The sequence below is a fragment of the Vipera berus genome (genome assembly GCF_964194415.1).
Source record: "Vipera berus genome assembly, chromosome: 3".
Classification (NCBI taxonomy): domain Eukaryota; kingdom Metazoa; phylum Chordata; class Lepidosauria; order Squamata; family Viperidae; genus Vipera; species Vipera berus.
In genome coordinates this window covers 33,083,068-33,098,830 of record NC_138204.1, presented here as the reverse complement: position 1 = coordinate 33,098,830, position 15,763 = coordinate 33,083,068, and the positions used below count along the sequence as shown (strand labels likewise).

Genomic DNA, 15,763 nt, shown 5'->3' with positions numbered 1-15,763 from the left:
ACTGATTGTCTGCATCCAGCATCTTCCTGTATTGCTTTTGCTGCTAAGAGATGGTATACAGCCTCGCTGTCCTTTGCTCATCCTTCCCAGGAACACCTCACTTTCACCCCAATGGGACAATATAGCAGGATTTGAGAAAAGTGCCTATTCAGTCCCCAAAATATGCTGAGTAAAGACAGGCAGAGACCAAGCAATTAAGTCGGTGAAAGCAAGGCCTGGGTCCGGGCTATTTGAGGGAACACCTGCTGCCGGCATCAAACGCCCTTCGCCCAGTGCGCTCCCACAGGGAGGGTCTGCTCAGGGTGCCGCCGGTGAGAGATTGCCGGCGGGTGACACCCAGGGATAGGGCCTTCTCTGTGGGAGCGCCTGCCCTCTGGAACCAGCTGCCGGTGGAGCTGAGGACTGCCCCCGACCTCCGATCATTCCGCCGGGGCCTGAAGACCTGGCTCTTTGAGCTCTCAGGCCCAGGCTGAGGAGAAATTTTTAATTCGGGTTTTAATGTATACAGGGTAATTTAATATTTTTTAATTGGTTTTTTAACTTTTGTATGGTGGATTTTTAATTCCCTGTAAACCGCCCTGAGTCCTCAGGGAATAGGGCGGTATATAAATGCTATTATATAAATAAATAAAAGGAGCTTTTGGGTCAGGAGATTCTAGGTGCCGATCATCAGCAGATGTTTGCCAAAATCAAATTTGGGCAAGACTTCATAGAACTATGTATAATACCAAAAGATTCTTTAGGCCACCATTTCCAAACCCTTGCTCCAAACCCGTATGTCCACCGTAATAGCTGAAACTTCGAGGACCTGACATGAGTCCTTGTTTGTCACTGCAGTATGAGTATATACTGTATGAGTGGCTATATCACAAGGACTACCTGCATATGATTAACAATCATTATAACTGATTTGAGATTATTGAAAAAGGAACTGATCACACTCAGCTTTCTCTTAAAAGCAGGACTCCCAGAGATAAATGGGCACTTTCCTCAACACTGAGTTCTTCAATTAGATCTTTCCTGTAAAGGCTGTCTCTCTTCCTCCAATCTGTGCTTTTCTGCTTTTCCTATGGTTCTACTTAATGCTTGTTTTATAAGCATTCTGTGATGGATTGGCACCACCTAGGTAAGATGGGTGTTGTATAAATTTCATAAATTCAAAGAATTGTGTTTATATTGTGGACCTCCACAATGCCATTTCCAGTACAGTAAAGCTCATGTTCCCATTATACAGCATTTATAGTGATTATTCAGAATAAATTACTCCTAGTGCTAAAGAAGAAACATAAATAACACAGTAGTGTATTTTGCAGAAACATTTGTCGATATCTTTTAGTGTAGAAAGAATAACTTGTTGATTGGATATTGTCCAAGACTTTATATATAACAAACAATGAAACAAATTCTTTCCCAGCTTTTAAATCAGTTATTTCAGAACTATCTCCCATTTCATTTCCATCTTTTTTTGCCCCAGCTTTAGATCTTGTTTGCTCAATCATCTTATAAATTACTTATAAACTTCAGAAGCTCACCAAGGTTATATTAACAGTTTTACTATACTTAAGAATGAATAACAATGAAATCAAATCTTAAGAAGCCAATTATAATATATAAACATTTAATTTGGAAGGTGGAATTCAGCATCTCTGAATCTGCAGATTTCTTCAAGTTTGATGGGCAAACTGTCAGAATACTTGCATCTTTTCCTGAGCTCACACAGTAGTATTTGCAACTGACATGATTTCAGAAAAGGGTACATTTCACTGACAGCATTTAACAACTGGTAAAGGTTCCCTCGCACATGCGTGCTAGTCGTTTCCAACTCTAGGGGCCGGTGCTCATCTCCATTTCAAAGCCGAAGAGCCAGCGCTTGTCCGAGGACGTCTCCGTGGTCATGTGGCCGGCATGACTAGACGCCAAAGGTGCACAGAACGCTGTTACCTTCCCACCGTAGTGGTGTCTATTTTTCTACTTGCATTTTTACGTGCTTTCGAACTGCTAGGTTGGCAGAAGCTGGGACGAGTAACAGGTGCTCACTCTGTTACGTGGCACTCGGGATTTGACCCACCAAACTGCCGACCTTCTGATCGACAAGCTCAGTGTCCTAACCCACTGAGCTACCGTGTCCCTTTTTAACAACTGATAGTATGTGCTTATTCATGCACACAAAACATCCTGTTTTGTCTTTCAGATCTGGATCTCTGTGCAACCTTATAGAGCATAGTTTGAGATCTTCTGAAATTTACACAAATGGATGAGGCCAATGTTGACAGTCCTTTAACGGCATTTCATGAAGGAAGAGATCCTAAATCTCACAGATAATCTATCTTAATTTGTGCCAAAACATTCATCCAAAAATAGCAAGAGGTAGATTCTTAACTATATCTGTCTTAATTACTCCTTTATATTGATATAAAACAGGTAAAATGAAAAGGAAGACACAAATTCATTTTACATAATTAGAACACCCATAACATAGGAGCTCATCCTAGGTAAACTGCCAATAAGAAGCATCCCATTTTGAATATTTCAGTGTTTGTAGTACTTTCAACATTCATTTATAATTTAAGCAGGAGACGTTTGCCAACAATATAAAAATAACTTACCAATATTGTGACATAACAAATGTGAGAAGTTGGAAATACAGTTTTACCTCATACAGAATAAGCATATACTCATGTCTAAAATTTGTAATTGTTCAGGAGTAGAAAAGTGAAAATGCAAAAAAGAAAAAAAAGATTTTTAAAATATCTTCCTGCATATGCATGAAACAGCAGAATTGCAATTCCTTGCTGCCTCTTTTAATTTTTTTTTCCTCCGGCAACTCTGTTTGCTTAAAGAGGTGATTTATGGAGAGAGAAAAAACCTAGTGAAGCTTGTCTACTTATCTTTCTTCCTTCAGTGGGATTCCTCTACTATATTCAATGCCATCTGTTCATTCTGTGCAAAGGAATTGTTCTGTTCAAAGAATTTAGATCCATAATTGACTGAGCATCACTGAAAAAACACCCTTGCTATCATTACTCAAATGTTATTGAAGTACCCCATGATAAATTTTTAAACAACACCATCGCAGTGCTCACCTTGCAGCACTACCTATAAACCAGACATCTTTGTCTTTTATTTTCCTTGGTTCAGAAAACTACTAAAAACAAGGAATGCAGGAGGAATCAGGGCCAAGTAAAATCAGAAAACACTGTAACTAATTTTTCATTTTCAAATACTTTTGCTTTCCAAAGTGGATCTACGTCAACAAAATGTATCCTGCTGTGAGAAACTAGAGATTCCTATAGCATGATGTTGTGTATTCCCAGGGAAACAGTGACCAAAATGCAAATAAAATTCAAGTTTACTGATTTCAACCCATTTGAATTTCAGAAAAGAAATCATGCATTGCCGAAGAAAACCTGTCCCATAACAGCTAGTTTTGAGTTGAATGGTTGACTGGGGCAGCTCAGTAATGGGACCATCCTTTTTTCTTTCTGGTCTGAGCCTACTTGTCTCTTGTGATCTTCAGAGGAAATATCAGTAGAATCTTTTTGTCTTTTTCCCACTTTACCTGAAGTTCTTAGGAAAGTGAACTTCTTACTCTTATTCAAAGAGTAGAATTCCCTCATTAAGTTTTCAACTTCCCATTGGTCTTCTTTTTGATTCCGGCAACAGTGGAGGGCAGCAGGATCTATAGGATGGGCTTCTGTGTTGAAAATATATCCCCCAGCATCAAGAATACATTCTCCATATGGTGTCAGTAAGACATCAAAGGATGATCCATTGTTATGAATGAAGTTGTCACGATCAAACAGTAGATACAGATATTTCACTGTTTCAGCCAAGAAGAAGGACTCCATACGGTTATCTAATTTGTGATCTCTTAGGTCTTTGATCTTTAAAATAAAAGCAAAGAAGTGGTTATGTTGAGATGTGAAAACTTGCCATATAGCACTAACATTTTCCCAACTGATTGAAGTTGGATTAATGGCAAATTTCTCGGGCAATTCTGGTATTTCTACAATAGAATCAGAATTCAAACTGCTTATATACTATAGCATAAGCAAGAAGATGCTTTTGCTGGTAACAAGGAAGACTTGCAAGGAATAAACTGACCCCCAATATTCCCACCCTACCAAAAAAAAAGTTTGGGAGAAACACTTAACTGTTGCGAAGCCACATTCAACTTTGCTGATTTTTTCTATTGACTCCACCACATCTCTGCCCAGCTCTAAAAGTGTTGGATCTTGTGTAGCACGATACAGATACATTGCACTCTCTATTAGTTCTGCAAAGCCACAGACAAAAGAAATGAAAGTTACTTTCCTGAATATGCACGTACTGAATGTAATGAATATAATAGCCAGTTTGGTACAGTGGTTAAAATGCTGGCCTAGAAACCAGGAGATTGTAAGTTCTAGTACTGCCTTAGAGGCATGAAAGCTGGTTGGGTGGCTTTCGGCAGTTAATCTTTCTCAGCCCAACTCACCTCATAGAACTGTTTTTGTGGGGAAAATAGGATAAGGACCAGTATTATGTATGCTTGCTGCTTTGAATTACTTATAAAGTAGTAAAAGAAGGATAAAAAACCCTAAATAACAACAATAGAATATAATGCCCAATAGTATATAAATGCTCAGTTTTATAAACACAATTCAACACAAAACTATTCAATATAGTGCTTTCTTACTAGCTTAAGCTTGATACAAAGGAGCATATTTTCATTTATGCACATTTCACTTGTTATTCTGTATAAGTGAAAAGCTGTTGTTTAGCTACCTTGAGCCAGAATAGAGGATAAATTTATTTGAACCATTTAGGCTTTGCTCACTTGGCACTGTATAAATTTGATAGGAAAAATTCTTTGAGCCACTTAAAAGTAAAGTATAGCACCAATATGGGCTAAGCCAAATCAGGTTAGTACTCTATGGGGATTTACCCAGAAATTCCAGTGCTATTGACTAGATTCATAAATTTTAAAAAAGCATTCTGGAGAAAGGTAGTAAACGATTTCTACATTGCTGCCAAAAAATGTCCACATTGTCACCAAGGAGTGGAGGCTAGTTTGAGGAAGACTTGGCTTTTTATTGTAAGACGATCTACAACCAAGGCTCATTGCAAATGGACTTCTAATATATTCATATTTACCAGGTCGAAGTGGGTATCCCTCACGCTTTTCCACTGTGTAGCCCTGAGGGATATTGTAGAACTCAGGCAGCCCACCAAACTGTTTCCAAACAGTGTAATAATTGAGAAATGTTCGCATTGCACTATCTATGTCTCCAATAAGGCTCTGGGGAAAAACAATTATGTAATATATCTTTTTTCCTTTAACAAATAATACAACTACACATTAGGATCTCCCAAGATGATAAATGATGGCATTAGAAAGCAAATTAGGATTTTTAAAAAGTGTCAAAAGACATACTTAGATAGTTGGGTTTAACAGCGTTTTAAAAATAATTTATTTCTATCCAAGAATACTTTCACTGGATTCTTCATAGGAAAAGCAGGGCACACGTTGGTAGAAAGGCAACAGACATCTGGCATTATAATTGTAAAACTAAAATTATATTTATTATTTATGTTTAGGATGAGATTACTCAATTTATATTGAAAAAACAATCTACAGCATTAGACACTCTAATAAAAATTATACATATATATTTTAACTATGCTAATGAATTTTAGAGTAATCATTACCTGTAAGCCAGGCCAGAAAGCCTCCAAAGATTGAAAAACTGGCATTGAGACAGTTCCTTTGTACATCTGAACCCACAAATACCAATCATCAAATTTTGTGTAATTTTTTATAGCTTTGTTATAATCTAAAGTGAAAGGAAAAGTGAAACCAATGACAACCGTTGGGTTTGAAATTAAGTTTCAGAAGTAAAAACTCATATTCTCTATTCATACATATTCTAATTTCTATTTGAATTTCTAGTAACATCTAATAAATATATTATTGTACATCTTTTCAATTTTATCTTGATAAAATGTAATATATATTAAATATTTAATGTACTATCTTCCTTTTATGCTTAAACAAAAGAACACTAGCATAAAGAAGGTCCAAAATTAGTATAAATTGCTCCTCTCTACCCAGAAATTTTCAAGACAGATGCTATTCCAGAAGGAAAAGGGCAAAACATAAGGTATCTTTAAAGCTGATATATGTAACCAAGATCAGGTTAACTTTATAGTGAATGTAGCTATTTGTCTCACTGCTGTTTATGTACATAAATCTTATCTAAGATATCTTGCAAGAAGTTGAGGCAGGTACAGGTTCACAATTACTGTATCTACACATTAGTATTGAATGTTTAAAAGGTTTAGATGGCCAATAATTGGAGATAGGGGAAGAAGATCAGAAAATCAAGAAAACACCATCTGGTTTTGAGTGACTAAGGTATAATGAGAAACATGTAAAAGATATATTCTTTTCCTAGAAGTTTTGTCTTTGGTTTCTTAACCCATATTAAGTGTATAGATAAACTTAAGTACATATCACACAACCATAGGAACTTACCGAGAAACATGGACATCAACTCCTCATCCTGCAGCAGAATGGCTCCTTTAACAAGGTATTCAAAATAGGAATCTACTCCTGCTCCAATCCCAGCATCCTGGGCTACCCATTTGGCAGTTATCACATCAATGTGATTACCTACCTGAGAGGGAAAAACTCAAGTTATTAAGGGTTCTGGCTAAGATTGCAATTCCTTTCCATTCAACAAAAGTTGTTTTGCTAATCAATGCAAGCTTAAAAAAATATACATTTAAACAGCATTTTAATTGTGCCATTGTAACTGTTAAGAATTAAATCTTGGTAAATCTTTATCGATTTTAAATGTCTTCTCTTTAGCTTCATTTTACAAAAGTACATTGTAAAAGAATATGCTCACTCTAGGAATTCTTTGGGATAAACTGATGCTTTATTTAGTACAGATTTCACTAATAACCATTTTAAATTCTGCATTATATTAATTTTCAAGGAAACTCTGCATATCAGAAACAAACAGAATCACAGAAGATGATTTAATTCCTGAGAAAATTAAAGCTAATTTGTAAGAATGTGATGAAATGATTTTTGACAATATCAGTTTTTCAAGTTTTCTTTGAATGAAATTGTCTGGATGAATTAACAGAATATAGTAAGTTTTTCCCCCAATTTCAGTAATTAAAATATAATGTCATACTCCAGCCAGGCAATTTAAAAAACAATTCAAACTATTCTAATGAACAATTACTATAAGGTTGGCCATACTATTATTTGTTTGCTTTTGATATAGGCCAACTTTCCTATATATGTTCACGCTCTAGATATGATCTATGATCCAATCATGCATTAGCTATGCAAATTAGGATAATAGGAATTATAGACTATGTCTGAAAAGAACGTGGTTGGGAAGGCCTGACCATGTGATTTGGGGGCAAAGGACATCTTCTGTACTGTGCAATCCCCTAACTTTAGTGGAGGAGTAAGCTTGACTGGAGGTGACATTACAGGGTTTTTTAAAATGAAAAGTAAAAACATTCTTATTCTTGTTTAATCGGCATTTTAAATTTGTTTTATTATGGTTTATTTGTCCTGCAGTTATATGCTATTTGAAGAATAATGTTTTATTATTAGAATAAAATCCTGATTTAACAAACTTCCATTTAATAGATTTTGGGTGCAACCAATTACAAATAATTCTGGACATCTCAAAATCATGTACAGATCAATTGTATCTGATGATGCCCAGAAGAAGCAATTAAATTTATATTAATTTTACAACAGTCACAGTTATTTATCTCATTTTTACATATATGATTATGTAAATGACACAAAATCCCTCATTTGCATCGGTTCACATTTGTGTAATGTCATTACAGAAATAATATAAAGCACAGTGATAATATACTTTTCTTATTTTGGGGAATGTTAGGAATTAGGAATATTATCCTTTTCTCTTCAGAAAAGGAGTAGCTGACTCATTTTCCCCAGATGATCCATTAAAATGAGGCCTAGTTGCATATTGCACACTTACTACTTTACAATGCTTAAAAATCTAACAAAGCCTAAAAATCTATTCTCTGAAGGGACCTTTAGATACAATACTTAGTACTATATTTGCAGAATTTTATCATGGTAAATTTATCTAAATGCTAGACCAGGGGCCTCCAACCTTTTGGGCACCAGGGACCAGTTCAATGAGAGAGGTTTTTCTGCAGACTGGAGGGGATGTGGTTTCACATTCTGCCTTCATCCTGTGGATGGGGCTTCCTTATTTGTGTGGCCCAGTTTCTGGCAGGTCGCAACCTTGTGCCAGTCAATGGACCAGGGCTGGGGATCTCTGTGCTTGACCTTTGTTTAGATTAAACTACAAATAATGGACTGAAATGAAACAGGGGGCTTTCTACTCACCAAGCCGATATCAGAACGATTTTTCCAGAGAGTCTTAAGAGCCCTTCTGGCAACATCTTCAAATACCGTATCCCCTGTAAGATAACTTAAGGTAGCAAATTCCACTATAAATGTACCAATCCCAGCAGTACAAGTAACTGGTGTCTCTCCAGGATTTACTCCATGTAGTAAATTTACTGTTCCATATGGCATTCCAGTTGGAGTCTGAAAGGCTTCAAAACAAAGTTTTGAATATTATTAAATATTTACAGGGGTTGTAAAGGTATTATCAAGGCCAACTTTCTACCCCGTAAATGCACCACAATATGTTTTATAAAGCCAACACATTAGCTCAAAATATACAGGCTATTAATCAAGGCAACACGGACTCTATGTTTTCACAGATACAGTAATCTGTTTCTGGTATAAAACTGTCCCTTCCTTTCACTAAAAGAAAGCCAAGGCAGGTTTTAGTTTCCACAACAAATCAGAGGAATTAAATGTAAAATATTCACACAGTTTAGTGGTTTCTGTATGTGGGGATAACTATTTTTCTCCAAAATTAACATTTATGTATTTATCCATTACTTTAACTACTACGATACAGTCAAGGAGTTAATATCACTGGAGGTAAATATTTGCAGGAGGTTTTTAAATTCCTTTTTGGAAAGTTATTTCAGTAACAATACTGTTATCTTGACCCACTTTCCACCAAGATTCAACAAAGCTATTTTAGCTTTGACTGGGGTTGAATGCAGCTGATGAGTTGTCCACTCTGGCGATTGATACTTTTAATCACTATTATAGAGTTACTCTAGAGCAGGATAGAAAGAACAGACTTGACTTGATATGCAACACTACTGTACAACTATTTAACCCATTTATAAACATAGCAGATATGTCAGTCCATGTCAACTTTTAGTAATATTCTTTTCCAGTATACATGCGATAGCACAACTCTTGATTTTCAAACAATGAGATGGCCATCTCTTTCTATCTGGTATCTAGTGAACTACTGGGAAACTAGGAATTTCTAGTACGTATTACAACTCTATTCGATTTATGTGGCATGTAGCCTACTATGGGTATATGTGTGTGTGGGAAACACAAGAAAAAAGCTTCAGCAAGAATGCTCACCTGGCAAAAGTTTTCGAGCAGCATCCTCTGCCATCCTCAAGAGGGGACCAGAACATGGCCATCCTGCTTCTACTTTAACACCAGCCTTCTTCGACAGCAAATGAGCAGATAAGAGGCCACCAACCACTACAAATGCGGATCAAGCTTATTTAGAAGCAATGGATTGTATCAATGACAAAGGATATACATACAGCTGACTTTGTTTTGTCATGGCATATTCAAATGAACCAAAGAGGCACTGAGGCCTGCAAATGTCCCTCGCTTTTCAATAAAGATAGAAGAGCAAGGCATTCAATTCTACTTTTCTGAAGTGATACTATAACTTTTAACGGCAACAATTTTTCCTTTGATCACTGCAAAGGAATTTTTTATGAAAAAATTGCCATTTCATTATAATTACTCACTTCAAAAGCCACAAATGAAGAACAAACATTTTGAAAAATCAGACAAATGTAAAAGCAATTTACTAGATTACACCAAAGATTTCTAACAGGCATCATATTCTAACTTTGTATCTTCCATATGTGCTGGAATTTTTCTCTCAGAATCCAATAGCTGTGCTGGCTAACAATTATAGGAACTGAATCTAAAATATCTGATAGCCACCAAGTTTGAGAAGGCTGCTGGATGTTTATGGCAGGAGATGAAAACTAGTCTTTTCCTGCTCTTCATATGGGAAGTTTTAAAATCTTCTTTTAGAACCCATATTGCAATTCAGACATAATCCACATTATCTTGCAAGATTCTTTGTCAACTCACCTCTGATATTGGTTTCAAAGACAGAAGCATTTACATCAATATCAAAATTTATACCCTCCTGCAATACACTAACAACTCGCTGGAATTCAGACACATTCCCCAAAATCTGAAAAAAATAATGAGTCGTAAGACATAATCTTATTAAAGGATAAGGAAAATTACAAGATACAAAACACTGCACAGCCATAAGCCATCTTTTCATACTCCTGTGTGATGAGCAGGGACTGAATATGACTTCCAACCTTCATGCCTTCTGGATGTGAACTTTCAAGATATATGGAAAATGCATCATTCTTAATCTCCCAAATGGAGAAACAGAAACAAGCATGGAGAACAAAAGCTATTTTTGTTATTCAAGGATATGCATAGAAAATCAATGAAAATGAATGAAAAATGAAATCATTATCAATACTTACTAGTAGTGTATCCAGAGCATCAATCAATGTGAGAGAAAAACTGAAAAAGAAACCATGAGAAAAAAAAATCAATGGCATGAGGGAAGGGGATATATACATAACATGATACACACACATTTTAATCTTAGCTATTGTCAGAAAAACAATCCACATGCTGTTGCATGAATAAATTTTGGACAGTTTCAATCTGCTCAACTTTCCAAATAAGAAATCATAGAACAATTTCTCTGAGATTACCTCACAATAAAATATGTTTTTTACAAGTAACATTCATGTATGAAATTATACATTTGAAGAAATTGTCACGAGTATTGTCAATGCATTACAGGGGGACTCATTTTATAAACAAATACTATAGGTTCACTGTACAAAAAGCCTGGAATAGCTGGCTTGGACACTTAGGTCCAGCCTTTTTATGCAGGATTTTGTGCGTGACAGGCTCAAAAGGCCTTTATATAACAGATGTCATATTCACAGATAATCTCAAACAACTACGCTGCTTCTGTTTTATTGGATTTATGTATCATCTTTCTTTCATGACCCAGTACACTCCTACAGATGCACATGTAATACCCTCTCCAATTTCCCCCCAAATATCCTGTGAGGGAGGTTAGCCTGTAAGAGTGAATGGCACAAGGTCAACCAGTAAGCTTCCATAGCTTAGGGTGGATTTAAACCTGGGTCTTTCTAATCCACTCCACCAGAGTAGCTTTTCATAGCTGAAGCTATACAAGTACTATTAATGAGATGCTCTCTTGTTTTCATTGCAGTTCTATGTGGTTCTTGGCTTAATATCAGCTTCCCCTATCTTAGATTTTTCTAGGTGTGTGAACCTCAACTTTCAGGATTGTGCAGGCAGCATTACTGTTGCTAAAAACCTATGGAACTGAAATCTATAAATTTGCCCAGGTTGGGAAAGACTAAAGTTTCTCTGTGAAGATGTTGTTTTCTCTGCCACATGCTCCATTTTCTTTTGTATATACATATAGCCCGAGAACCATCTATGGCCCCCACAAAGGGAAAATGATTACACAGACCAATGAAATTACTTAATTTAACATGTATGCAATTTAAAAGTAAACATGCCCTTTGGCTTGATAAAATTGTAGACTCTTGTCCTAGCAAGTTGAGATGTTGTGCAACAAGCTGCTACTTCAAAATTTTATAAGTGATCAATGATATTGATTTCCAAGTACCTTCCCCAAGTGTCCTGCCCGTCACATGTCAGAGGACGCAACTCATCATAGGGAAAGGCATTTACCAGATAATTATCATAAGCATGATAAAACATGGACTTGACTCGGTCTCTAAGGAAGAAAAGAAAGATACGATTGTAACCTTAGTGAACATGACTAATACAAAGCATCGTTTTTCCTCAAAATGCTAGCATGCTTTCAGTGTTTCTAAGTACTTCATACTTAAAGACCAATTCAAATATAATAGTAATAATAATAATAATAATAATAATAATAGTAGTAGTAGTAGTAGTAGTAGTAGTAGTGCTGGAAGGGACCTTGGAGGTCATCTAGTCCAAACCCCTGCTCAGGCAGGAAACCCTATAACATTTCAGAGAAATGGCTGTCCAGTCTCTTCTTAAAAACTTCCAGTGTTGGAGCATTCACTGCTTCTGGAGGCAGGTTGTTCCACTGGTTAATTGTTCTAAATGTCAGGAAGTTTCTTCTTAGTTCTAGGTTGCTTCTCTCCTTGACTAGTTTCCAACTGTTGCTTCTTGTCCTGCCTTCAGGTGCTCTGGAGTATAGCTCGACTCCCTCTTCTTTGTGGCAGCCCCTGACATATTGGAACACTGGTATCATGTCACCCCTTACCCTTCTCTTCATTAAACTAGACATATCCAATTCCAGCAACCGTTCCTTGTAGGTTTTAGCCTCCAGTCCCCTAATCATCTTTGTTGCTCTTCTCTGTACTCTTTCTAGAGTCTCAACATCTTTTTTACATTGTGGTGACCAAAACTGGATGCAGTATTCCAAGTGTGGCCTTACCAAGGCATTGAAAAGTGGTAGTAATACTTCACGTGATCTTGATTCTATCTCTCTGTTAATGCAGCCTAGCACTGTGTTGCTTTTTTGGCAGCTGCAACACACTGCTGGCTCTGAAGTGATTGTCCACTAGGACTCCAAGATCTCTCTCACAGTTACTACTATTGAGCAAGGTACCACCTATACTATACCAGTACATTTGGTTTTTCCTGCCTAAATGTAGAACCTTTACTTTTTTCACCATTGAATTTCATTTTGTTAGATAGTGCCCAGCGTTCAAGTCTGTCCAGATCCTCCTGTATCTTAAGCCTATCTTCTGGAGTGTTGGCTATTCCTGCCAGCTTGGTGTCGTCTGCAAATTTGATGAGTTCCCCATCTATCTCCTCGTCCAAATTGTTGATGAAGATGTTGATAAAGTCTACCACCTTAAATGCACAACATAAAAGCTATATTGTATGTAACATGGCTATTCCTTATCATCCTGCTTTCATATCACAAAACTAAGGGTAATGAAGAATTTTTCAGGACTATATTTAAATCAGAGATTCAGAAACAATTGAAACACAAATTGGGTAATTGACAGGATTGCTACTGAAGTGGAAGAGAAAGAAGCCTAAAGAGAATTTACAAGTCCTCTTTATAGATTTATGCAAATCGTTCCTTCATTTGATATATTACAACAAAAATACAATCATGGTTCAAATTGATATGTGTATTGGAATGCATACAAGGGGTTGGATAGGATGAAGTATTTCTTTTATATGACATATCTTTTGAATTAAAGAACCTTTGGGGTGAAAGCATTGGTGTCCAGAGTTACTGTTTTAGCTTAATGCTATCTGAAATCTTCAATTCCCTATGCTAAATGTTAATTCTTTGCAGTTAAGTTCACATTACTGTGGTTAAAATTTCATTATCTTTTAGCATCATTACATTTAGTGCACCTTAATTGCTTTTAGCTGAGTTCGCAACATTGCTTATTCAACAAATTGTAACAGAGACTCAGTAGGAATAATATGATTTAAAACAGCATAGTTAATGTAATAAGTACCCCTGCTTAAGCTTTCCTTAGAATGAATTCAACTTTTAAAATAGTGTCTGCTGCAAGGTATAAAAAGTGGTTGCTTGGATGTGGCAACTGCATTCACAGCAAAAATGAAAATAACCTAATTCCATTCATGAGCCAGAAACCAAGCAATTACCAACATCTATTTCTAACCAAAAACAACTCTAGTTCAATAGGAAGAGCAGGAATTATAAGATGACAAAAAAGAATGCATTTTTCATTGAACTAAAAATTAGCTTAATATTGGTAGATGGTTATATATAGGTTTATGTACCAGTGGCAAACATAATTATTTTACATACCAAACTTTCTCTCCCCAAATCCCAATTTTATTACAGGAAGTATGTTTTTTTAAAAGAAAGTATAACTTAATAGCATAATAATTTCAATACCAAATCACAGAACTGGAAAAAAAATACTAATTTCATTTTCAAGCAGGAAAAAAAAATACTATGAGCAAATTATCTCTCAAAGGCCTGCATGAACAAACATGTTTTTGTCATTTAAAATTCCACAAGGGGAATAGCTATGTTTCTCTTGGGAATAAGTCCCAAAGTTAAGATTCTCTCATGAGAGAGATCCGGTTTGCTTCCTGTATCATGAAATATCAACTCTGGGCTGCTGGATGGAAGCAAGAGTTCTAAAGCATGCTTTTAACCAGCAAGGAAAAAATAGCTTTGCCCATCAGATAGGAAAACACTTTATGATATAATAGAATCTTAGCATTACAGGTAGTCCTTGAGTTATGACCACAATTGAGTCCAAAATTTATGTTGCTAAGTAAAATGAGTTTTGCCCCTTTTTATGACTTTTCTTGCCACAGTTGTTAAGTGAATCATTACATTTGGTAAGTTAATAATGTGGTTAAGTGAATCTGGATTCCCTATTGACTTTGCTTGTCAAAAGGTCACAAAAGCTGATCACATGACCCCAGGACACTGCAACAGTCATAAATACAACCCAGTTGCCAAGCATCTGAATTTTGATCACATGACCATGGGGATGCTGCAATGGTCATAAGTCACTTTTTTCAGTGCTGTTGTAATTCTGAATGGTCATTAAATGAACTGTTGTAAGTCAAGGACTATCTGTAATTATATCTTTTCTCCTCTTTCTATTTTTTTTCTTCCTTTCTTTTTACCTCAATTTTTAATTTGTAAACCTTACGTCAGAGGTCTTCAAACCCGGCCCTTTTATGACTCATGGACTTCAACTCCCAGAATTTCTCAGCCAGGCATGCTGGCTGAGGAATTCTGGGAGTTGAAGTCCATGAGTCATAAAAGGGCCGAGTTTGAAGACCCCTGCCTTACGTCTTGGTCAGTGTCCTGCCAGAAGGCAATGTACTCTAGACAATAAGTTTCAGAAGACAAAATCCCCTCTGTAAAGGCATCAAACACATTTCTTTGCAACTTCAAAGAAACAACTACTGGGATATTTGCAGGTCCACTTTGCCCTTCCAACAAGAGGGGCCAAGGAGCTTTACGAGCTCAAGTCCTGCCTGCTTAAAGCCGACGAAAGGGTAACTCAGGGAGACCTAGCTTCCTCGAGACGATCGGGAAGCCGAGCTCCTGGACCCAGGACCCCCGTCCGGCTCACCTATAATAGTTGACGTCAACTTCCTTCCCGGCTGCAAGGGAGGGTTGCCCAGGCAAGTGCAGCACCCACAACAAGAAGCAGCCCAGCGAGTGGAGTGAGCGCAGCATCTACGAAGCGTTCGCTATCCAGGCTTCCGAATACAACGCACCACAGCCATCTAGAGCGCTCATTTCCGGGTTCCGCCTCCATCCGTGGCCACACCTCTAGCTCTTTTCTGCGCTCCAATCAGGAGCCTTGGCGTAATCAGTGCTCGCGTTAGTGACGACGCAGGATGAAAGGATTGGTTGTTCTGTTACTCTGGCAATGCGGCTGCGCGAGAGATGTTGTGCTGCTGTTGCTGTTTAGTTTCAGGGTTCCTCGGCGATCTCTGGGCTTGTTTGTTTTTTTGCAGACATTTCATTTCCCAAACTAGGTA

At 36.9% G+C, this 15,763-nt stretch overlaps 1 protein-coding gene across 1 annotated transcript; it reads right to left on the bottom strand.

Annotated features, from left to right (window-relative positions):
• Window positions 1–1,281: 1,281 nt before the first annotated feature.
• On the bottom strand, window positions 1,282–15,535 carry LOC308665397 (ER degradation-enhancing alpha-mannosidase-like protein 2). The gene is made up of 11 exons (XM_081323382.1): window positions 15,349–15,535; window positions 11,886–11,996; window positions 10,690–10,729; window positions 10,274–10,379; window positions 9,515–9,640; window positions 8,399–8,610; window positions 6,518–6,659; window positions 5,692–5,816; window positions 5,137–5,281; window positions 4,155–4,276; window positions 1,282–3,884 (listed from the first exon to the last, which is right to left on the bottom strand). Exons 1-11 carry the CDS (start codon window positions 15,453–15,455, stop codon window positions 3,387–3,389), a joined length of 1,734 nt encoding a protein of 577 aa, XP_081179508.1. The 5' UTR covers window positions 15,456–15,535; the 3' UTR covers window positions 1,282–3,386.
• Between the last annotated feature and the right edge of the window lie 228 nt (window positions 15,536–15,763).

Coding starts and splice junctions, on each gene's coding strand:
- LOC308665397 (XM_081323382.1), bottom strand. CDS start 15,455: ATGCTGCGCTCACTCCACTCGCTGGGCTGCTTCTTGTTGTGGGTGCTG. Junction 9,641..10,273: donor CTTTGAAACCAATATCAGAG/GTGAGTTGACAA, acceptor CCGCATTTGTAG/TGGTTGGTGGCCTCTTATCT. Junction 3,885..4,154: donor TTGAATGTGGCTTCGCAACA/GTTAAGTGTTTC, acceptor TTTATTTTAAAG/ATCAAAGACCTAAGAGATCA.